The sequence below is a fragment of the Podarcis tiliguerta genome, assembly GCF_965153285.1.
Source record: "Podarcis tiliguerta genome assembly, chromosome: 14".
Classification (NCBI taxonomy): Eukaryota; Metazoa; Chordata; class Lepidosauria; order Squamata; family Lacertidae; genus Podarcis; species Podarcis tiliguerta.
The window spans coordinates 51,727,205-51,750,674 of record NC_139547.1 but is presented as its reverse complement, the minus strand read 5'-3'; the positions used below and the strand labels follow the sequence as shown (position 1 = coordinate 51,750,674).

The following is a 23,470-nucleotide window of genomic DNA, read 5'->3' as shown; positions in this document are numbered from 1 at the left end:
GCCTCTTTCTAGGACTCGGGTGCTTTGCGACCAAGGAAGTTTCAATCCCATGATGAGGCCTGAATCCCAACTGGAATGTGTTCAGATAAGAGAATGAGTGTTCAGAGGGAGAGGAGGGAGCAGACTGGGGGGAGGAGGTGTCAGAAGCGGAAGAGGCAACAGGGTTTAGTGAGCAGGAAGAGGCTGGGGCAGAGAGTGGTCTAGCATCAGAGGCAGAAGTGGAGGCTGGAGAGGAGGTTGGTCAAGAGGCAGAGATGAGGCAGACTGCAGAAGAAGCCAGGGGATTTCCCCCTCCTGTTGCAAAGAACGCGTGTTGCTCAGGGTGCATTTAAATATCCACTCTGTAAAGATGCATGTTGTCTTTGCCCATGGAGTTTTCTTGGCAGGGATACTGGAGTGGCTTGCCGATTCCTGCTCCAGGTGGATCACGTTTGGTCAAAACTCTCCACTATGACCTGTTCATCATGGGTGCCCTGCTCGGCATAGTTCGTAGCTTCTCTGAGTTCTTCAAGCCCCTTCGCCACGGCAAGGCAGTGATCCATGAAGGGGATCACTGCAGATGGTGACAGCAGCCACGAAATTAAGAGACGCCTGCTTCTTGGGAGGAAAGCAATAACAAACCTAGACAGCATTTTAAAAAGTAGAGACATCACTTTGCCAACAAAGGTCTGTATAGTAAAAGCTATGGTTTTCCCAGTAGTGATGTATGGAAGTGAGAGCTGGACCATAAAGAAGGCTGATCGCCGAAGAATTGACGCTTTTGAATTATGGTGCGGGAGGAAACTCTTGAGAATCCCATGGACTGCAAGAAGAACAAATGCATCCATTCTTAAGGAAATCAGCCCTGAGTGCTCACTGGAAGGACAGATCGTGAAGCTGAGGCTCCAAGACTTTGGCCACCTCATGAGAAGAGAAGACTCCCTGGAAAAGACCCTGATGTTGGGAAAGATGGAGGGCACAAGGAGAAGGGGATGACAGAGGACGAGATGGTTAGACAGTGTTCTCAAAGCTACAAACATGAATCTGACCAAACTGCGGGTGGCAGTGGAAGACAGGAGTGCCTGGCGTGCTCTGGTCCATGGGGTCACGAAGAGTCGGACACGACTGAACAACTAAACAACAACAACAACAACAAAGATGCATGTGTTGATTGGAGTCTTATCCTGGTCTTTTTGCCATTTATATCACTAATATAAGAAAACCAACCTCTGTTGGGAAGGCCTCCAAGGAAGGAGAGTCCACCACCATTGGAGGGAGACCGTTCCACTGTCAAACAGTTCTTACAGTCAAAACATTCTCCCTAAGGTTTCGATGGAATTTCCTTTCTTGTAACTTGAATCCATCCGTTTGGGTACTCACCTCCAGAGCAGCAGAAAGCAAGCTTGCTCCATTTTCCGGGCACTTTGATAAGGCACTTTTATCAGTACCCTGATAAAAGGCAACCAAATGACACAACCTTTGGCATTTCTGAAGGGCACCAGGTGAGAGAAAGCTGTTCTGTAGTAAAAGGAACCAGAAGATGACATCATGCACCTGCTGGAGAGGTTGGCAGGAGATGTTTTTACACAAGGTTTTTACATAAGAAGCTACCTGAGGCAACACACCCACTCTCAGGCCTCGCCTCTTTCGTGACAAGGAATACTAACCGGGCCTCAGACAAAGGAAACTTGGACTGAGTCAATCTGACATCATCAGAGCAAAGGCGAATGGATAGCAAAAGTTATTGCGAAATTTTTGTTATTGCTCTTTGAGCTCCAGCCCTGAACAAGTATAAAGAGGGCAGAAATCCACATTCAAAGCCAGAGAGTCATCAAGGGCTAACAAGATGGATCTCCTTCCAAGCTTCTCCACTGAGACATGGTTCCTTCTCATTGCCTTCCTGGGCCTTTTCATGCTGTATGTATCATTCTCTTACAGTTTCTTTGGCTGTTTTCTAATTGTGAAAAAGAAATGGGGGCCTTTTAAATCTGCTTCTTCTTCTGAAAGCCATAGGAGATGGCAGCCTCTGAACTGCAAGGTTATTTACTTGCAAGGAAGCTTGCATATGGTTGGGTTGTAGAAGCAGCTCCAGAAGCACAGCATATTGAAAGAACCTTATCTTATAAATCTGAAACAAAACTGTCTTTGGCACTCACCTAGAAGTGGTCCCTCAACAGCAGAGGGAGAGAGTGAAGGAATGGAGACACAGGACAAAGTTCTTGGGTAGAAGCAGCCAATTCCTGACCTACTTTATCTAGCCCAGGACTGTGAGGCCTTTAAAGCTTAAAACTAGGGAAGAAGGTGACAACTCTGGAGACTGATGTAGAGTTGGCCTCATGTGGATTGACCAGTTGGCCATCAACAAAACACTTCTGGCTATCACTGGGCCAATGGAATTTTCTAAACTGTTTTCATGGACACAGCCATGTAAAGAACGTTATAGCAATCTAATTGAATACTATAGTCCTTACGGAGGGCGGGAGGTGGGATGAGCTTTTGCTACCCAGCTCTTTGCTACCCAGAATGTAATTACTCTGTTGTTGGGCTCTCTGTGTTGTATCCACAACCAACTTTCAGTCAGAGTAGACCCACTGGAATTAATAGATCAAAGTTAGTCACGTCTATTAATTTCAATGAGTCTGCTCTCAGGAGGACCAGCAATGGTTGCAACCCAATATGAATAGAACTCAGCATGTGTGTGTTTGGTTCCCATTTCTGATTTACCGGTAATTATATCCCATAGTTAATGTTTTAAAAGAGAATATTTGCTTCTGCTACATGGATAGATCTATATGGGGATGGTATCTAGAGTTTGTAAGAGCTGTTCAACGTTGGAACAGGCTTCCGTGGAGGTTTTTAAGCAGAGGTTGGATGGCCATCTGCCATGGATGATCTAGGATTCTACGATTCTGTATCCAGTGATAATTCTCAAGAGGGGAGACAGTTGAAGCAGGTCTCTCTGCCTGACTTGTAAGCTAAATTCCTGAAGAGATGATTTGGGAAAACAACACCCCCTGAAGGTTAACACTTACTTACTTCAACATGCTATATCAATCAACATAAAGAACCATATAAGTAAAGAAGATTTTTTACTAAGTTGGGGGGGATCACAGAATTGTAAAGCTGGAATGAATCCCCAGGGGTCATCTACCCTCTAACCCTCTGCAATTCAGGAATCACAGGGCAGGAATTATTTTGTGTGTGCTGTTTTGGAACAACAAGTTCAACAACAATTCTCAGCCTTATGCTGCTTTCAGCTTCCTGTGACAGTATTTCTTTTTGCTCTTTATCTTTGATTTATTAATAAAACATTTTTGGGAACCCCGCCCTCAACCCGAAATAGCATTGTTAGGTATATTCACCCGCAACAACTCTAGGGCTAGTATATGAACATATGATTGATTACTTATTAACGGCAGCAAGAATATTGATAGCGGGAGATTGAAAAGAAGCAAAAGGTACCGATGTACCAAAAATGGTATCACATAATTTGGGAGACGGCACTTTGTGGAAAATGGACGCAAACAATTTGTGAAGGCAACCTGCCCCCCCCCCAGACTTTTAAAGCAGACTAGTGGCTGTTTATTCTGCCCAAGAACAAAGACTGCAGGACAAAGTGTACCTGTGACATTTCGTATTATGCGGCCGTGCTAACACTTCCATTTATATATTGACAGCAGCAGGGCTTTTTTCCCAGGGGGAACTCCCAGGAACTCAGTTCCACCACCTCTTAGGTGGGTTCTTGCACCTGTCAGGTGAGCACCTAAGAGAAGGTTCCTGGTGAGTTCCAGCATCTCTTTTTCTAGAAAATCAGCCCTGGACAGCAGCAGCGATTGGACTCTTTCTGCTTCAGGGCTTATGAACTCTCCTCTTTTTATTTTGATCTCAGCTGTGCCTTCAGGTTGGGAGGGGAAGGTGAGATGCTGAGCTTGACATTTTCATTTTTCACATATAACTCAACACTCACAAATGCAAATATAAAAATAATGTTCCTTTTAAAGTACAGCAAAAAGAAAAAGAAAAACAAGGGTGTTGGCTAAAGATAAACAGAACAGGGAAGGAAAGATCTGGATTTTCAGGGGAGAAATCAGCTGGTGGACTTTGGAGCCTGTTTATTGCTGTATATATGCAGAGCAGGGTGTGCAGCAAGTAGATCTCTAGGAACTGGTGGGTGATTTCATTGAAGGAGCTGTGCAGGCCAGTTGCTTTCTGCCCACATCAACCCCCTATTTAAAGCTTAGTGAGGTGGGGCCCACAAATCCCTGCCTTGTTTTCTGGCAACTTTAATTGCAGAATGACTTTCCTCATTGTAAATCTCTGATACGTTTTGATCAATTAAAGTTTTGAGAAACTTCTTTCACAACTGGCAGTTGAAACAGTGACAGTTAAAAATAGTGCTTTTTTCTGGGGGTACGCAGGGGTACGTATTCCCCTAAACATTTTGTGAATCTTTGTACTTTTGTCCATTTTCTGTATTTATTTTCCCTGATTTGAACTATAAAATGGTGGTTTTCTTGAGTCAGAATGAGAGTACCCCTAAACATTTTTAAGGGAAAACAACCCCCACTGGTTAAAAAGATTCTTAATGTCACAACAAAGTTAGTCAAACTCACGTGTGCCGAATTTGTTAATTGATAAAATTATGTTTTTCAGTATCCAACAATGTCTGCCTTTTTATTTTTTGCTTTTTACCACTCAGCCCCTTCATTGCATAACCATTCATTCGTAAATGTTTAAACCATTAATATATATATATATATATATATATGCAGGTTTTGGTGTCCTCGGGTGTCTTCCCGTGTAAAAGTTGGGGTGTCTAGGCGACGTTTCGACGAGGTCTCACTCGTCATCTTCAGGCTGGTGCTTTCGGCTTCTTGTTACTGGAACAGAGCGGGATCTCAGTGTTTGAGTTCCTATAAATACTGTTGAGGAGGTGTGGTGTATAGCCTCCAATGTTCTGGGCAGAGAGGAGGTTCCCAGGTTAGTGTGCCTTTTCTTCTTTTGTTCCTTAATTACTTGAGGGATATCTTGAGTGATTTCTTGAGTGATTTCCTGAATCCCACTTAGGTGGGTCATTAGGTGTGGATTAGTTGCTAAAGCCTTCGTGTCTTGAACTCTTGAACTTTGTGAAGAGTTTTTCTGAGAAGATGGCTGTACTGCACTTGGTTGTGCTCTGGCTTGGCTTCGTGTATAGGGGCGAGCTGTGGTTTTGTGGCCTGTGTCAGCCAGATCTGTGTAGGGATTGCAGGGGGGTGCAGCATCCGGAGGTGCCACCCTGGTTTGGCTACTGGATGGTGTCTGTAATTTATCTGTGGAGAGGGTCTGGGTTTGGGTCTGGTGTGGTTGATTGGTGATGGCGTTCTGTGTGCCTCTGGATCTGGTGTCAGATTTTGTGGGGAGGGCTAATTTCCAGATGTCTGGCAAGCGGGATGTGTCGTCACGCTTGTTCATGTTGTGAGGGTGTTTCTCTATCTCGATGGCTTCCATGATTATTCTCTTGTGGTGATGTTCCATGTTAAAGAGCAATTTGGAATCTGCAAAATTAATTTCGTGTCCTGTTTCTTTCATGTGTTGGAAAAGAGAGGAAGTTTTTTCTTCTTTTTTGACGGCATTCTTGTGTTCTGCGATACGTGCATTTATTCGTCTGTTTGTTTGTCCAATGTACGTGGCTGGGCAGACTTTGCAGGGTATTTCATAGACCCCTTGGTTTTCCAACTGAATTTTATCCTTGGGGTTTCTGAGGATATTGGCTATTTTTTGGTTGGTGCAAAAGGCTGTTTTGATATTGTGTTTATGGAGGATTTTGCTAATTTTATCTGTAGTGCCCTTGATATAAGGAAGGAGGGCTATGCCATTGTTTTCTTCTGTGTCTTGGTTTTTGGGGGGTGTTTCTTTTTGGATTAGCTTCGTAACCCTGTTTTGCTGGTATCCATTGGCAATTAACACATTTGAGAGATTCTGTAACTCAGTTGTCAAGTGGTCTTCGTCAGCCAGGCGTTTGGTTCTGGAGATGAGAGTCTTGGCTACGGAGTTTATTTGTGCAGGGTGGTGGTGTGATTGTGCATGTAAGTAGCGGTTGGTGTGTGTTTTTTTCCGGTAGATAGTGTGTCCTAGGGAGCCATCAGGTTTTTTGTAGATTAGGACGTCAAGGAAGGGAAGTTGGTTGTTGGCTTCTATTTCCATAGTGAATTGTATTTTGGGGTGTAGGCTGTTGAGATGTGTGAGGAAGCTATCCAGTTTTTCCTTCCCGTGTGGCCAAATTACAAAGGTGTCGTCAACATATCTGAGCCAAAGTTTGGGTTTGTGTTCTGACTTGTCTAAAGCATTGGTTTCAAAGTGTTCCATGTACAGGTTAGCGATGACCGGTGAGAGGGGTGATCCCATAGGTGCTCCTTCTATCTGTTTGTATCTTTGTCCATTGTGGATGAAGTACGTGTTGGTTAGGCAGTGGTTGGTCAGGTCCAAGATGTATTCGGGGGGATTGTATTTGTTTTGAATGGCTGTCAAGGCTTCATTAATGGGTACTTGTGTGAAGAGAGATACAACATCGAAGCTCACAAGTAGGTCATTGGGTTGTAGGTTTTGCTTCTTTATTGTTTCTATGAACTGGAAGGAGTTTGGAACGTGTGAAGAGATGGATTCTGCATAGGGCTGAAGTTGCTTGGCGAGAAATTTAGCGAGATTTTGTAGAGGTGAGCCTATGGAGCTGACTATTGGTCTGAGTGGTGTTCCTTCTTTGTGTATCTTGGGGAGGCCGTAGAGTTTGGGGCATCTGGATGATTTTTCTCTGGGGATGATTCTTAGCTGGATTTCTTCACTGATAGGAGAGGCTTTTATTTTGGATTTGGTGGTTTTTTCCAGATAGGTGGTGGGATCTGTTTTTATAGGTTGGTAGGTAGGGTCTTGGAGTAGATTTGATAGTTTTGCTTGGTAGTCCGATGTGTTCATCACAACAGTGGCATTACCTTTGTCTGCTGGGAGAATGATTATGTTGTTGTCTTTCCTCAGGTTGGTGAGTGCTTTCTGTTCTTCTTTGTGTAAATTGCTTCTGGGTGGTTTGCTGGAGCAGAGGATGTTGGTGACTTCAAGTCTGATTTTATTGGCTTCATCTGGATTGATTTTGGTTAGGCTAGCTTCGACTCCGCATATGATGTTTTCCGTGGGGATGCGTCTCGGGGCGACTGCAAAGTTGAAACCTTTGGAGAGTACTTTGGTTTCAGTTGAGGTGAGGATCCTGTCTGATATGTTATGTACTGTTTGTTTCATGGGTTGTTGTGGAGGGTGGCTGGGCTTCTGGCGTTTCTCTAGTTTGTGGAGTTTGTTGGTGTGTGTGTCTGTCTTGTGTGAGGTCTCCGCTTCAGCTCTCCAGACGGCTAGTTGTTTGCATTTGTCCCAGAGTGCAGGGTGGATTTTGTTACAGAGTTTGAGGTGAAGAGTGAAAGAAAGCACTCACCAACCTGAGGAAAGACAACAACATAATCATTCTCCCAGCAGACAAAGGTAATGCCACTGTTGTGATGAACACATCGGACTACCAAGCAAAACTATCAAATCTACTCCAAGACCCTACCTACCAACCTATAAAAACAGATCCCACCACCTATCTGGAAAAAACCACCAAATCCAAAATAAAAGCCTCTCCTATCAGTGAAGAAATCCAGCTAAGAATCATCCCCAGAGAAAAATCATCCAGATGCCCCAAACTCTACGGCCTCCCCAAGATACACAAAGAAGGAACACCACTCAGACCAATAGTCAGCTCCATAGGCTCACCTCTACAAAATCTCGCTAAATTTCTCGCCAAGCAACTTCAGCCCTATGCAGAATCCATCTCTTCACACGTTCCAAACTCCTTCCAGTTCATAGAAACAATAAAGAAGCAAAACCTACAACCCAATGACCTACTTGTGAGCTTCGATGTTGTATCTCTCTTCACACAAGTACCCATTAATGAAGCCTTGACAGCCATTCAAAACAAATACAATCCCCCCGAATACATCTTGGACCTGACCAACCACTGCCTAACCAACACGTACTTCATCCACAATGGACAAAGATACAAACAGATAGAAGGAGCACCTATGGGATCACCCCTCTCACCGGTCATCGCTAACCTGTACATGGAACACTTTGAAACCAATGCTTTAGACAAGTCAGAACACAAACCCAAACTTTGGCTCAGATATGTTGACGACACCTTTGTAATTTGGCCACACGGGAAGGAAAAACTGGATAGCTTCCTCACACATCTCAACAGCCTACACCCCAAAATACAATTCACTATGGAAATAGAAGCCAACAACCAACTTCCCTTCCTTGACGTCCTAATCTACAAAAAACCTGATGGCTCCCTAGGACACACTATCTACCGGAAAAAAACACACACCAACCGCTACTTACATGCACAATCACACCACCACCCTGCACAAATAAACTCCGTAGCCAAGACTCTCATCTCCAGAACCAAACGCCTGGCTGACGAAGACCACTTGACAACTGAGTTACAGAATCTCTCAAATGTGTTAATTGCCAATGGATACCAGCAAAACAGGGTTACGAAGCTAATCCAAAAAGAAACACCCCCCAAAAACCAAGACACAGAAGAAAACAATGGCATAGCCCTCCTTCCTTATATCAAGGGCACTACAGATAAAATTAGCAAAATCCTCCATAAACACAATATCAAAACAGCCTTTTGCACCAACCAAAAAATAGCCAATATCCTCAGAAACCCCAAGGATAAAATTCAGTTGGAAAACCAAGGGGTCTATGAAATACCCTGCAAAGTCTGCCCAGCCACGTACATTGGACAAACAAACAGACGAATAAATGCACGTATCGCAGAACACAAGAATGCCGTCAAAAAAGAAGAAAAAACTTCCTCTCTTTTCCAACACATGAAAGAAACAGGACACGAAATTAATTTTGCAGATTCCAAATTGCTCTTTAACATGGAACATCACCACAAGAGAATAATCATGGAAGCCATCGAGATAGAGAAACACCCTCACAACATGAACAAGCGTGACGACACATCCCGCTTGCCAGACATCTGGAAATTAGCCCTCCCCACAAAATCTGACACCAGATCCAGAGGCACACAGAACGCCATCACCAATCAACCACACCAGACCCAAACCCAGACCCTCTCCACAGATAAATTACAGACACCATCCAGTAGCCAAACCAGGGTGGCACCTCCGGATGCTGCACCCCCCTGCAATCCCTACACAGATCTGGCTGACACAGGCCACAAAACCACAGCTCGCCCCTATACACGAAGCCAAGCCAGAGCACAACCAAGTGCAGTACAGCCATCTTCTCAGAAAAACTCTTCACAAAGTTCAAGAGTTCAAGACACGAAGGCTTTAGCAACTAATCCACACCTAATGACCCACCTAAGTGGGATTCAGGAAATCACTCAAGAAATCACTCAAGATATCCCTCAAGTAATTAAGGAACAAAAGAAGAAAAGGCACACTAACCTGGGAACCTCCTCTCTGCCCAGAACATTGGAGGCTATACACCACACCTCCTCAACAGTATTTATAGGAACTCAAACACTGAGATCCCGCTCTGTTCCAGTAACAAGAAGCCGAAAGCACCAGCCTGAAGATGACGAGTGAGACCTCGTCGAAACGTCGCCTAGACACCCCAACTTTTACACGGGAAGACACCCGAGGACACCAAAACCTGCATTCCTGTACCCGTGAAAATCTACGAAAGCATATATATATATATATATATATATGCAGGTTTTGGTGTCCTCGGGTGTCTTCCCGTGTAAAAGTTGGGGTGTCTAGGCGACGTTTCGACGAGGTCTCACTCGTCATCTTCAGGCTGGTGCTTTCGGCTTCTTGTTACTGGAACAGAGTAGGATCTCAGTGTTTGAGTTCCTATAAATACTGTTGAGGAGGTGTGGTGTATAGCCTCCAATGTTCTGGGCAGAGAGGAGGTTCCCAGGCTAGTGTGCCTTTTCTTCTTTTGTTCCTTAATTACTTGAGGGATATCTTGAGTGATTTCTTGAGTGATTTCCTGAATCCCACTTAGGTGGGTCATTAGGTGTGGATTAGTTGCTAAAGCCTTCGTGTCTTGAACTCTTGAACTTTGTGAAGAGTTTTTCTGAGAAGATGGCTGTACTGCACTTGGTTGTGCTCTGGCTTGGCTTCGTGTATAGGGGCGAGCTGTGGTTTTGTGGCCTGTGCCAGCCAGATCTGTGTAGGGATTGCAGGGGGGTGCAGCATCCGGAGGTGCCACCCTGGTTTGGCTACTGGATGGTGTCTGTAATTTATCTGTGGAGAGGGTCTGGGTTTGGGTCTGGTGTGGTTGATTGGTGATGGCGTTCTGTGTGCCTCTGGATCTGGTGTCAGATTTTGTGGGGAGGGCTAATTTCCAGATGTCTGGCAAGCGGGATGTGTCGTCACGCTTGTTCATGTTGTGAGGGTGTTTCTCTATCTCGATGGCTTCCATGATTATTCTCTTGTGGTGATGTTCCATGTTAAAGAGCAATTTGGAATCTGCAAAATTAATTTCGTGTCCTGTTTCTTTCATGTGTTGGAAAAGAGAGGAAGTTTTTTCTTCTTTTTTGACGGCATTCTTGTGTTCTGCGATCCGTGCATTTATTCGTCTGTTTGTTTGTCCAATGTACGTGGCTGGGCAGACTTTGCAGGGAATTTCATAGACCCCTTGGTTTTCCAACTGAATTTTATCCTTGGGGTTTCTGAGGATATTGGCTATTTTTTGGTTGGTGCAAAAGGCTGTTTTGATATTGTGTTTATGGAGGATTTTGCTAATTTTATCTGTAGCCCTCCCCACAAAATCTGACACCAGATCCAGAGGCACACAGAACGCCATCACCAATCAACCACACCAGACCCAAACCCAGACCCTCTCCACAGATAAATTACAGACACCATCCAGTAGCCAAACCAGGGTGGCACCTCCGGATGCTGCACCCCCCTGCAATCCCTACACAGATCTGGCTGGCACAGGCCACAAAACCACAGCTCGCCCCTATACACGAAGCCAAGCCAGAGCACAACCAAGTGCAGTACAGCCATCTTCTCAGAAAAACTCTTCACAAAGTTCAAGAGTTCAAGACACGAAGGCTTTAGCAACTAATCCACACCTAATGACCCACCTAAGTGGGATTCAGGAAATCACTCAAGAAATCACTCAAGATATCCCTCAAGTAATTAAGGAACAAAAGAAGAAAAGGCACACTAGCCTGGGAACCTCCTCTCTGCCCAGAACATTGGAGGCTATACACCACACCTCCTCAACAGTATTTATAGGAACTCAAACACTGAGATCCTACTCTGTTCCAGTAACAAGAAGCCGAAAGCACCAGCCTGAAGATGACGAGTGAGACCTCGTCGAAACGTCGCCTAGACACCCCAACTTTTACACGGGAAGACACCCGAGGACACCAAAACCTGCATTCCTGTACCCGTGAAAATCTACGAAAGCAAATATATATATATATATATATATATATATATATACAGTATGCTGAAACAGAATTATGAAGAACAAGAAATGGCTACTATGTCAGCAGAAAACGAAAACTAACCTGTCAACATGTCAGAACAACACAATTAACCAAGCAATCCAATTACTATCTGCACACATACACACTGGCAACTGTCAGAGTTACAAATATCATGGGGACAAGGAGGCTAGAGAAAGAGGGGCCTGTTGCATCTCCGTGGAAGTATGAATGTCTTAATTATGATTTCCTTAAAGCAAGTTGTGGAACACAACAGTGTCCGTATATTCAAAGGGGAAATCACACTATAAATAGGTATTATGTAATTCACCGATCAGGATTACATAAGGACATATGGCCAGAAAAATATGGTAAAATGTTGAAAAATTATGTAGAATGTTTGAAGGGGAAGGGCACATAATTTTAAATTTCTCATTGCCCCTAAGAATTTTGGGTCCAGGGCAACTGGCTCTGTGGCCCCACCCATTGTGTGCCACAGCTCAACAATGTACTTTGAGTTATTCAGTTGTACTTGTGTGGTGTAGTGGTTAAGAGCGGTGGACTCGTAGTCTGGGGAACCGGGTTTGCGTCTCTGCTCCTCCACATGCAGGTGCTGGGTGACCTTGGGCCAGTCACACTTCTTTGAAGTCTCTCAGCCTCACTCACCTCACAGAGTGTTTGTTGTGGGGGAGGAAGGGAAAGGAGAATGTTAGCCCCTTTGAGACTCCTTCGGGTAGTGATAAAGCGGGATATCAAATCCAAACTCTTCTTCTTCTCTTCTTCTGGAGAATAGGGGCACTTGAAGAGTCTTTGGTGCTTCTGAAACCCAGTTGCTGCAAACCATGGGAGGAGTAAGAGTTCTCTTGCCCCCAGAAGCTGCTTGCAAGTCTCCCCCAGGCATCTTGGTTTGCCACTGTGAGAACAGAATGCTGGACTAGATGGGCCATAGGCTAAGGTTGATAAAGCAGGATATCAAATTAAACTCCTCTTCTTCGTCTTCTCTCTTGAAGGCCTGGGTTGCATATTAGCCCATATCATCTCATTTTTTGCCCTGTGGTGCCCAGGTCAGTTCCTTGTGGGATTTTTTAACAGGAGGAGCCCCCACAAAGGTGCATCAACCTGCCAGGTTTCCCCTCTGAACCCTGGACAGGCTTCCATGCTCTGCTGACAGATATGCATCTCTCTCTCTCTCTCTCTCTCTCTCTCTCTCTCTCTCTCTCTCGTTTTACAAAATAAACAGATATGGATTTTGGCCGTTTGGCGTCTTCAAGAAACTGGGCATTCCAGGTCCATCGCCGTTGCCTTTCTTTGGAAATATCTGGTCCTATCGTAAGGTGAGTGTCTGGTGACATTCCTGCCCTGCTCAAGAGGTTTCCTGAGGCCCCTTTCTGCTCCCCCCTCTTGGGATCAGAGGTGCTCCTCAAAATGAGCCTTAATCCAGTCCAGAAAGGCCATTCTTAACTTTCTTAAATGTCTTTCCACAGGGGTTTATGAACTTTGATACAGAGTGCTTTCAGAAATATGGGAGGACCTGGGGGTAAGTGACCTTTTATGACCTGCTTGTATTTCTCACGTTGGCCCAAATCCCATTGCTTGATCCCAAGGAGGAAATGATCTGGGGTGGGAAAATACTCTTATCTGCAACTGGATCTCTTTGGGATCTCAAAAACATACCATTCTTTACTCTTAATCCAGGATTTACGAGGGCCGAAAGCCTATGTTAGCTACGCTGGATCCGGCTATTATAAAAGCCGTCCTCGTGAAAGAGTGTTATACCACTTTCACCAACCGCCGGGTAAGCATTCACTTCTTAAGTATACAATAGTACAGTGGTGCCCCGCAAGACGAATGCCTCGCAAGACGGAAAACCCGCTAGACGAAAGGGTTTTCCGTTTTGGAGGTGCTTCGCAGAACGAATTTCCTATGGGCTTGCTTCGCAAGACGAAAATGTCTTGCAAGTTCCTGCGATTTTTTTTCGCTAACCCCTTTTTCTAAGGCACTAAGCTGCTAATAGCCTTTTAGCAGCTAATCCGCTTATCCCTTAAGCCTTTAATAGCCGCTAATAGCCGCTAAACCACTAATAGCGCTAATCCGCTAATGGGGTTGCTTCGCAAGACGAAAAAAGCACTAGACGAAGAGACTCGCGGAACGGATTCTTTTCGTCTTGCAAGGCACCACTGTATCATGGAAGGAGGAGTGTTCATACACGTCACTCCATTGGCGCCAAACTGGGGCAGGGTGGGGTAATGGGGAGGGCAGATTAATCCCTCTCCCAAAGTCAAGTGTGAACTTAGTCGCCCAGCCATCACTGCCCTCCATGTTTATTCTGTTTAGAATTCCCTGTTGGATATTATTGGTTCCAGATCTGTCATGGGTTCAAAACCTGACTTTGCCACTCAATGGTCCGAAACGGCTTTGTTTCCTCTAGGATTTAGGTTTAGTTGGGATCTTGGAGTCTGCCGTCTCAGTGGCAAAGGACGAACAGTGGAAGAGGATTCGCACTATTCTCTCTCCAACCTTCACCAGCGGGAAGCTCAAGGAGGTAAAAAAGGAAAAAGATATTATGTATTGAAAAGAATAAAATATGCAGCTCTTCCACTGGTCAATATGGGTCGCACAGTTCAAGCACCATTGAGTCTATTCAGTCTGAAACTGGGGGATAATCCAATTCTGTTGATAGTCAGAGTGGCTGAAGCATAATGCCTAAGAATGTGAGGATGCAAAGTCTATGTTTTGGATTTTTTCTCAGCTTCACTCTCTTAAAAAAACAACCACAGATATCAAGTCAGTGGATCTCTTTGACTTTTTTTTTAAACTAGAGCTGAAAATTTAATTGATAATTAATTAGATTAATTTGAATAATTAATGGACACCTGCGAATCAGAGCTGAGATGGAGGTTGATTCCTGGAGATATCACTCCATATACTGTAGTATCATTACGAGCTAGACCAGCCAGTTCTCAACATGGCGAAACAAAAATGCCAAAGCGAAGCAAAAAATGAAGCCCATCTTTCGTGATTGCATTTTTGATGAGTGATGAGCAAGTCACAGGATTTCCAGAACTCCATTGCAGCCAGGAAGGACAACTGCCGTTAGGTGTTGACATCTCTGTTCATTGATTTGTATTTCAGATGTTTCCCATCATCAAACACTACGGGGAGGTTTTGATGCAAAACGTTCAGAAGAAAGTGGAAAAGAATGAATTTGTGGTTATGAAGGAGTAAGTGGTTTGAGCCAGGAAAGGCCTCAGTCAAAAATAGCATAGTATACAATGTGGGCTGCCTCTGAGGCGAATCCAGATCACATTGGGTGGCCAGAAACAGGCCTATGGAAAATCCTAAGAATACTGAGAGCCTGATTTGGCTGCTCTGTTCCCTCCCCAGCGTCTTTGGAGCCTACAGCATGGATGTTGTCACCAGTACTTCGTTTGGTGTGAACATTGACTCTATGAACAACCCTGCAGATCCTTTTGTCAAGGAGATGAAGAAGATGACCAAGTTTGCCGCTTTTGATCCACGCTTGGTTTTGATAGGTAAGTTGGCTTCTGATTTCTGATGGCCCAGTGGAAGTTCGCAGCCTGGTTATTATGGAAACATAATAACTGGTCCATCAAGCACAGAATTTTCTACAGATTTTTCTACTAGGTCCTCCAGGGTTTCTTACAGGGGGCATTCCCAGCCCAGCCTGGTCACGAGGACCGAATTTGGGTCGACCATTGAGCCATGATGGCCTTTCCAAAATAGGATTTCTTTCTAGACTGCACTTGCATCTAAAATATTGCAAGGATGATTATAAGAACACGCCCAACCATTAGGTACATGTGTGGGAAGTTCTGGGAGGGCGTAATCAGTGTGCATGCAATGTAACAAAATGCACATATCTTCATACATGGATTGCATATACAGAAATTGCAACCCTGAGATTCACAATGAGGTTGACCAGGCTCTGTTAAGGCTTGCAAGCTATGATCCTTAGACCAAACCAAAGTTTATCAATAATTATCTACAGAAATCTATCTACCAATCAGCATATCTAATGCTTTGCTTCAGGAAGGTTGATTCCTGTTCATCGTGTGATTTCTGTCTCTTGCAGTCACGTTCCCATTCTTGATTCCTCTTCTCAAATTAATGAATGTGAATTTCTTCAACGCAGAAGCTTTAAGCTTCTTTTCAAGGTCCTTTGAAAAAATGAAGGAAACACGGCAGAAAGAAGGGCAAAAGGTAAGAATTAAGACTGTGCCGTAATTTGGGGGTGAATATCTTTGGCTTGGAAAAGGGCTTTCATTTTGTGTGTGTGTGTGATTTTTCACTGGAAAATCCCCTAGGACTCAACTCTGTGCTGCGTCACTGCTTTTTCCTCCACAAAACAGCCTAATATCTTGACTCTTTTACCCCCTCAGTATGTCCGGTTGTGCCTAAGTACAGTGAGATGATCTCACAACCAATGTCCTCAAGGGCAAAGGGGGCCAGTTCTCACGGCTGTATTTAGCCCTTTAAAAAACCAGGGGCTTCAAACCATCTTGGCCCAGTGGCCCCCATGGGAGTCTCTCTGCCGCACATTTTCTCCACTGGTTTATTTGTTTTCTGGTTAGGGCCGGGTGGACTTCCTGCAGCTGATGATCGACTCCCAAAGTGCCAAGACTGACCACCAGAGCAATGGCTTGAACCACTCCTATAAAGGTAATGCCACACAATTTAACTGAACTGAAGGGAAGTTGTATTTCCTGAAGACTTGAAATTGCCTATCCCAGTTTGAAAAATGCAATGAATGTTATCTACACAGATCATGTTCCCAAGTTGTCTTTCCTGAGGAGTTGAAATTGCCCAAATCCTCGATGACTTAGGAACTTCACTTGCACGTGAAGACAGGCTCCAGCAGATTGAGGGGACGAGACCAATAGTGTGTCCTACGACAGTTTCTGCATGTGCTGTAGAGGGAAGTGAGGGGCAAACGTGTCTCCTCCACCTGGGAAGGCAGCCCCTCTAGGAGTGGGAAAACTCTGATCCTAATCTTTGGTGGGATATCTTTGGGAGAAGAAAAGGCTGAGGAGTAAACTCTACACAAATCCAGATGCCAGAAGGATGCCAGAAACAAGACTGCACCCACAGACACAATTCCAAACCAACCCCCCAATCTTCTAACACTATGTATGATGTTGATGATAATGACTTTCCAGTCTCTTGTAACTCAAACGTCTCCAAGCGACTTAAGTCATATTTAAAATATAAATATAAATACATTATACCATAAAACAGAACAAAACAGGTCCCATAAGAGCCATAGGAAGCTTGGGCAGCAGACTAGTAGCAGCAAAGCATCATCTCAGTCTATCAAAAGCCAGGGGGAAGCCTTTCCCTGGTGCTAAAAAGAGGTCAGTGAAGGCGCTTAGCAGGCCTTGCAGGGGAGAGTTTTGCACAGAAAGAGAGCCACAACCTAAAAGGCCCTACTCTCCCTTGTCATTACACTCAGTGGTAAAGGCCTCAGAATATTACTTTCCCTCTTATTTAAGTTGCCTGCAGGACTGTTCCCAGAAGTAATTCCCATTTTTTTTTCCTGGGCCACCCCCCCCCTTGATTCCACAAACTCATTCTCAGTACTTCCTCCCCTCTCAAAAGCATTACTATACAAATAGTGATTTGCACAACACCCTAAGGAAGACAATGACACAATAAAATTCAAAACAGCAACAATTGATTGCACATTGATTGAAAAATCACATTAAAAAGGTTTAGTTTAATTAATTCAACAAAACTCATGAGTTTGATCCCGTGAGACCAGCTTTTCAAAATCTGATAGTCCAGCGCCCCCTTGCCTCTTGGCACCCCCTAGGAAATCCCCCCCCCGAGTGAGTTACTGCCTGCTTAGGGAGCCACTGCCCATTGCATGGTCCTTTATTATGTGTGTGCTGCAAGGACTGATCAACAAGGTGTTGCTGCTCAACCTGTGAACCAGGAAGTTGTTTTCCCAGAGACTGCTGGATTGTTTAAAACAACAGAGAAAAGAAGACAATATAGGGTTTTGTGGGTGTGTGTTTTTTTAAAAAAAGCCAAGGTGTTATTAGTAACCTTGGGAACCTGGCCATTTCTTGGCCCTGTTCTTGAGTGCATCAAACAACCCCAGAGGGAGAGAAACGCATGAGCTACTGTTTTGATTTCGGCACTATTGTTTGGAAAGAAAAGAAAACCACTGCATTGCAGTGCAATGCATGTTACCTGCACGGATCATGTTCCCAGCCAGACTACAGGCTGCACTTGTTTTCACTTGAACTCTCTCACTTCTGCTTGTTTGCAGGTTTGACTGACATTGAAATCCTGGCCCAGTCCTTCATCTTTGTCTTTGCTGGATACGAACCCACCAGCAACTCCCTGGGTTATGCGGCCTACCTCTTGGCCACCCACCCAGATGTTCAGCAGAAGCTTCAAGATGAGATAGATACCATCCTGCCCAACAAGGTGAGAATGTGTGGGTTGCAAAGGTGAGGCCGGACCTAATGGAGAAGGTTTTTTGGGTGGGGTGGGGGAGTTACAGGAGAGTTATTTATCTAATTTGGGGGGCAGGGACAGAGGAGTAATAAAAATGAACCAGTCAGAAACTAAAGCAAAAATACACCAAAACACAATTTAGTACCAGCAGTTAAAATCCAGTTTGCCCTGACATCAGCCCAGTGGTCAGCATCACCTGGACCTTAGATTTCAAAGGCCTGTTTGAACTGGAAGGTCTTAGCCTGCTGGCAGAGGGATGACAGAGAGGGAGCCAGTCTATCCTCTCTTGGGAGGGAATAGTGCAATCTCAGAGCAGCCACAGAAAAGGCCCTGTCTCTCTTGAGTCATTGCCAGTTGGGCTTCTGATTTTGATAGGACCAATAGAAGGAGCTCAACTGAGGATCTTAGCACCTGAGCCATGTTAGATTGGGGCAGTGGAGAGAAAAACAGATCAGTTGCGTAAGTTGCATTCCATCTGTGCAGCTGTTGAATGCAACCCACAGAGGTTTTCTAGCTGTTGAATGCAACCCACAGAGGTTTTCTCATCCATGGACAGAAATCTCAGAACAAGGCCACCTCAACTGAGATCTTTCCTTCTGAAGGTCTCTGTGTGAGCCTGGTTTAGGGTCCTCACTGGTTACAATTCATCTCCCCCCTTGAATCCCCCCAAAGGCTCCTCTCACGTACGATGCCATCATGCAACTGGAATATCTTGACATGGTCCTGAGTGAAACGCAAAGGCTGTATCCCCTTGGGGGACGGATTGAAAGGACTTGCAAGAAAGATGTAGAAATCAATGGGGTGACTATCCTGAAGGACATGACGGTGATCATTCCTCCCTATACGCTTCATCGGGACCCTGAATACTGGCCAGAACCTGACGAATTCAGACCTGAGAGGTAACCCTTCCCATCCCACTGCAAAAAACCTTGTGCTCTGAATATACGCCACCTGATGAAAGGCCACATGTTCGAATGACATGAGTGAAAGATCCACCCAACCACTAGTAGATCATCAGCTGCTCCTGATTTCAGCCTCAGCTGGGCTGCTGACATCATCACCATCATCATTTGGTTACATTTATTTATATCCCACAGGGACTTAAGGCATATAAACATAGCAAACAAACTGTAATAGAATTAGAAAGTGATAGAAACATCACAATGCCAATTGTGATACCAGCATTTTGCAGATGCCCAACTGGAGGTGAAAATAAATCAGACATCACCAACTTTTTTCGGGCCTGGGGGTACACCTGTAATTTTGAGCAAATGCTGGGGTTGTTATTCATAAAATGCCTGCCACGCGGTGTGACGTGGCACAGAATGGTTGCTGTTGAGAGGGGGTGGCAAGCCACTAAATGGGTGCCACGTTCACAAGGGGAGAAAAGAAGTGGGACCCCAAAATAGTGTGGCCATGTCCCACATGAGCTGCCCCAATCTCGTGGGGGCAGGGAAAGGAGGCACTGCCCTCCCCTATCCAGAATGGAAGGGAGGGTTGGCATGCAATCCTGGGCCCTGGGCACAAAATTCTGAGAAGGGCACCCCTATAACAGGCTCCCTCTATTGGCTGAGGTCTTGCCACCTTCCAGAGCCACAGGGAGGCAAGCTGAATCCTGGCTGGGCCTTTGGGTTTGGGTGGTGCGTCCTTCTCCTTTTGGCCTGGCAAGCTGTGCTGGCTAAGCTGGAAGGTGGCTGAGCTGCCAAGCCAAGAATAATAATAATAACAATAATTTATACCCCGCCCATCTGGCTGGGCTTCCCCAGCCACTCTGGGCGGTTTCCAACCAGATATTAAAACACTGTAATACATCAAACATTAAAAGTTTCCCTAAACAGGGCTGCCTTCAGATGTCTTCTAAAAGTCTGGTAGTTGTTGTTCTCTTTGACATCTGGTGGGAGGACGTTCCACAGGGCGGGCACCACCACCAAGAAGGCCCTCTGCCTGGTTCCCTGTAATTTGGCTTCTCGCAGGAGGGAACCGCCAGAAGGCCCTCGGCACTGGACCTCAGTGTCCAGGCAGAACAATGGGGGTGGAGACATTCCTTCTGGTATACAGGACTGAGGCTCTTTAGGGCTTTAAAGGTCAGCACCAACACTTTGAATTGTGCTTGGAAACGTACTGGGAGCCAATGTAGAATAAATGTTTCCACTGCCATCAGTGGCAGCAGCGTTGGCAGCCATGTGTCTCGCTAGCTCTGCACTCCCTCCCCCCGACACACCTCCACCCAGCTACCCAGTCCATTGGGCAGTGGGGATTTGCTCCATCCTGACCATAATGGAAGGGGTCTCTTAAACAGTGTAATCTGAGCAGGAAGAGCAAAGAGACTCTGGAGGGGACCTTTTCCATCACAGACACCATAGGTGGTACCAGTGGGTACTGCACTCATGACCCCCATTTGCACGACACTACGCAGCATCATCCCCACTTGATTCAGCTGGTGGATGCACCTGAGGACGAGCAACTGAGAACCAGCCGGTGGTGAGCAATGTCCCCTTGTTGTGAGCCCTGAGCTGCTGCCTTCTTTGCCTCTCCCATCAACACATTAGATCTGCCCGTTCTGGTTCCTTACGCAGCCTCCATTTCTCTCGTCTCTGTGAATGCAACAGGTTCAGCAAAGAGAACAAGGATCAAGTGGATCCCTACCTATACCTGCCCTTTGGAGCTGGTCCCCGGAACTGCCTGGGAATGCGCTTTGCTCTCGTCACGATGAAGGTGGCAATTGCAATCCTGGTGCAGCATTTTTCCTTCAGGGTCTGCAAGGAAACGCCGGTGAGGAGGCTGGATGGTGTGTGTTTGTGTGTGTGTGTGTGTGTGTAAAAGGAAGGGGCAAGGGGCATGGCACGTGGAGTTTCAATGTCTGGCACCAGTGCCCAAGGCATAGCTAAAGGTAAAGGGACCCCTGACCATTAGGTCCAGTCGTGACCGACTCTGGGGTTGCGTCGCTCATCTTGCTCTATAGGCCAAGGGAGCCAGCGTTTGTCCGCAGACAGCTTCCGGGTCATGTGGCCAGCATGACTAAGCCGCTTCGGGCGAACCAGAGCAGCGCACGGAAATGCCGTTTACCTTCCCGCCAGAATGGTACCTATTTATCTACTTGCACTTTGACGTGCTTTCGAACTGCTAGGTTGGCAGGAGCAGGGACCGAGCAACAGGAGCTCACCCCGTCGTGGGGATTCGAACCGCCGACCTTTTGATCGGCAAGTCCTAGGCTTTGTGGTTTAACCCACAACGCCTCCCGTGTCCCTTGCCCAAGTCAGATAGATAGCACCATACTGCATGTTTTGATTTAAGCCAGGGAAACTCCCCTGTGATCCCCTGCTGGGGTCTTGATGTTAAGATGGGTTGACTGATATGCTGATTGCTCTCTTGATTTTCACCCTGCTGCAGATTCCCCTTAAGATGAGCAACCAAGCCTTTTTAGTGCCGGAGAAACCAATAGTTCTGAAGATGGTGCCACGAGGTGGTCCCCAAAAGGAGGAGTGAAGCCTGGTCGTGTCTCAGTCACCTTGGTAGCAAGTGCAAAAGCTTCGGGTGTTGCTCTGGGAAGTTTCCCCAAAGAGAACTCCTAATGGTTCCAGCAGATCAGACTGATTTGCAAACTGAAACAGAGCTCTCTTTACAGCTTCACACTTCTCTGAATTTGGCACTGAAGTTTTCCAGCCACAGAACACCCACAAAAATGGGTGTTGTTAGTGCATTGTCAATGGAAGATTCCTGCAAAAATGTGTATCTTAGTGAAAGTAACATTAAACGATGCGTTCTATTCAGGAAAAAACCCCAAAATGCTTTCATTCTGTTCAAATTCGCCAAAATTTACAATAGTTTATTTATTTTGCTTATTAAATTTGTATCCAAGCCCTTCATTTGTAGAACTCAGGGTGGTTCACAACATAAAAATACAATACAAAAAGAAAATGCTTGCACTGTGAAACATTCATACAAAAGTGTGTCTGCAAGGAAAATGGGCATCAACAGTGTGTGCAAATGTTCATGCAAACCCCTCTGTGGAATTGGGGCGAAGCAAATGTAAGACTGGCAAAGTGGGAAACCCAAATTAGCAAATTTGTCTATCCTTTAATATTCCTCTATTTGCTTGATCTGTCGCTTCTATTATTTCAAGGCTGTTTTGGGGATTTTTTTAAAACAATATTATATATATTTGGTTGCAAGGCATCTTGAAAATTATCGTAGTACAAAGTAGATTTTAAAAGTCCCCTTTAAAACCAGATCATCAATGATGATTAATTGGAGCATGCCCAGCCTACAATTTTGTATCAGTCCGAGACCAGTTTACCAGTCTTGGCTTCCCCCATGGAATTCTGGGAACTGTAGTTTGGGGAGGGTGCTGAGGAGATTTCGTTAAGGGATCCACACAGAGCACATGCAACTTGAATTCCTCAGGGTTGCTTGGGAAGAAAGAATCACTATGGCATCAAATCATGTCCACTGAATGACAGGAAACTCAATCGGTGCAGGCCAGGATTGCAAAAACCCCTTCCTAGAATCGACACACATCACAGTCCTGGGTAATGTGATTTATTTGGGTCCCTGTGACTCAGATGCATTCTTTCAAAACTTTGTGTGAGGAAATGCTCTTGCAGAAACAGGACCCATCCACCAGTGCAAGCCCAATTTAAATACCACTCTGGAGAGAAATAAGATCTGCTGTGGTTTAGTAGATTAAACATCCCTTGTTAAATGCAGGTTCCAGCTTTCACATTCTGTAGTTTGTTGAGTTCTTAGAGTCACCTAGGTAAAGGTAAAGATACCCCTGCCCGTACGGGCCAGTCTTGACAGACTCTAGGGTTGTGCGCCCATCTCACTCAAGAGGCCGGGGGCCAGCGCTGTCCGCAGACACTTCTGGGTCACGTGGCCAGCGTGACAAGCTGCATCTGGCGAGCCAGCGCAGCACACGGAAACGCCGTTTACCTTCCCGCCAGTAAGCGGTCCCTATTTATCTACTTGCACCCGGGGGTGCTTTCGAACTGCTAGGTTGGCAGGTGCTGGGACCGAACAACGGGAGCGCACCCCGCCGCGTGGATTCGAACCACCGACCTTTCGATCGGCAAGCCCTAGGCGCTGAGGCTTTTACCCACAGCGCCACCCGCATCCCTTAGAGTCACCTACCAGTGTGTAAAACTGGGTCTGGAAACAGCTCAGAAGCTGTAGTTGCAGTTGGCGAAAGACCCATGTAATATGATTGTAGCATTCGTTCCCAGGAAGCAATATTGAAGCTCTATTTTCAATGATCTGCCTTTGGCACGATATACACTACAGTACACTGGCGCCTGGTATACGGGGTGCTTGGGAATCCTGCCCCCTCAATATTTTGAATCGGGGGCCGTGTGAACACACCCTAATTTCAAGGATACAAAAGCATGAACAACTGAGACCAGTTGGGTTGTAGCTGGCACATCAGTCTAAGATGGTATGAGGTTCGCTGTGCCATGGAAGCAACCTGTGATTCCGTAGACAGAACTGGATTGAGGAGCCCCCCCCCCCGACTTCAAACCTATT

The 23,470-nt window shown here is 45.6% G+C and overlaps 2 protein-coding genes and 1 long non-coding RNA gene across 3 annotated transcripts in view; 2 read left to right on the top strand and 1 right to left on the bottom strand.

The window, feature by feature from the left end:
• Nucleotides 1-23,470, top strand: part of LOC310664424 (cytochrome P450 3A12-like) — a 76,343-nt gene that overhangs the window by 40,404 nt on the left and 12,469 nt on the right. The window lies entirely within an intron of this gene.
• On the top strand, nucleotides 1,739-21,736 carry LOC310664423 (cytochrome P450 3A9-like). The gene is made up of 13 exons (XM_083413598.1): nucleotides 1,739-1,896; nucleotides 12,708-12,801; nucleotides 12,952-13,004; nucleotides 13,163-13,262; nucleotides 13,896-14,009; nucleotides 14,600-14,688; nucleotides 14,852-15,000; nucleotides 15,561-15,688; nucleotides 16,060-16,147; nucleotides 17,760-17,920; nucleotides 18,623-18,849; nucleotides 20,560-20,722; nucleotides 21,341-21,736. Exons 1-13 carry the CDS (start codon nucleotides 1,826-1,828, stop codon nucleotides 21,434-21,436), a joined length of 1,533 nt encoding a protein of 510 aa, XP_083269724.1. The 5' UTR covers nucleotides 1,739-1,825; the 3' UTR covers nucleotides 21,437-21,736.
• The window catches only part of LOC310664562, a 52,526-nt gene continuing 45,512 nt past the window's right edge, over nucleotides 16,457-23,470 (bottom strand). The window contains exon 3 of the long non-coding RNA XR_014504950.1: nucleotides 16,457-16,467. This is a non-coding gene — a long non-coding RNA (uncharacterized lncRNA). The remainder of the gene's footprint in view (nucleotides 16,468-23,470) is intronic.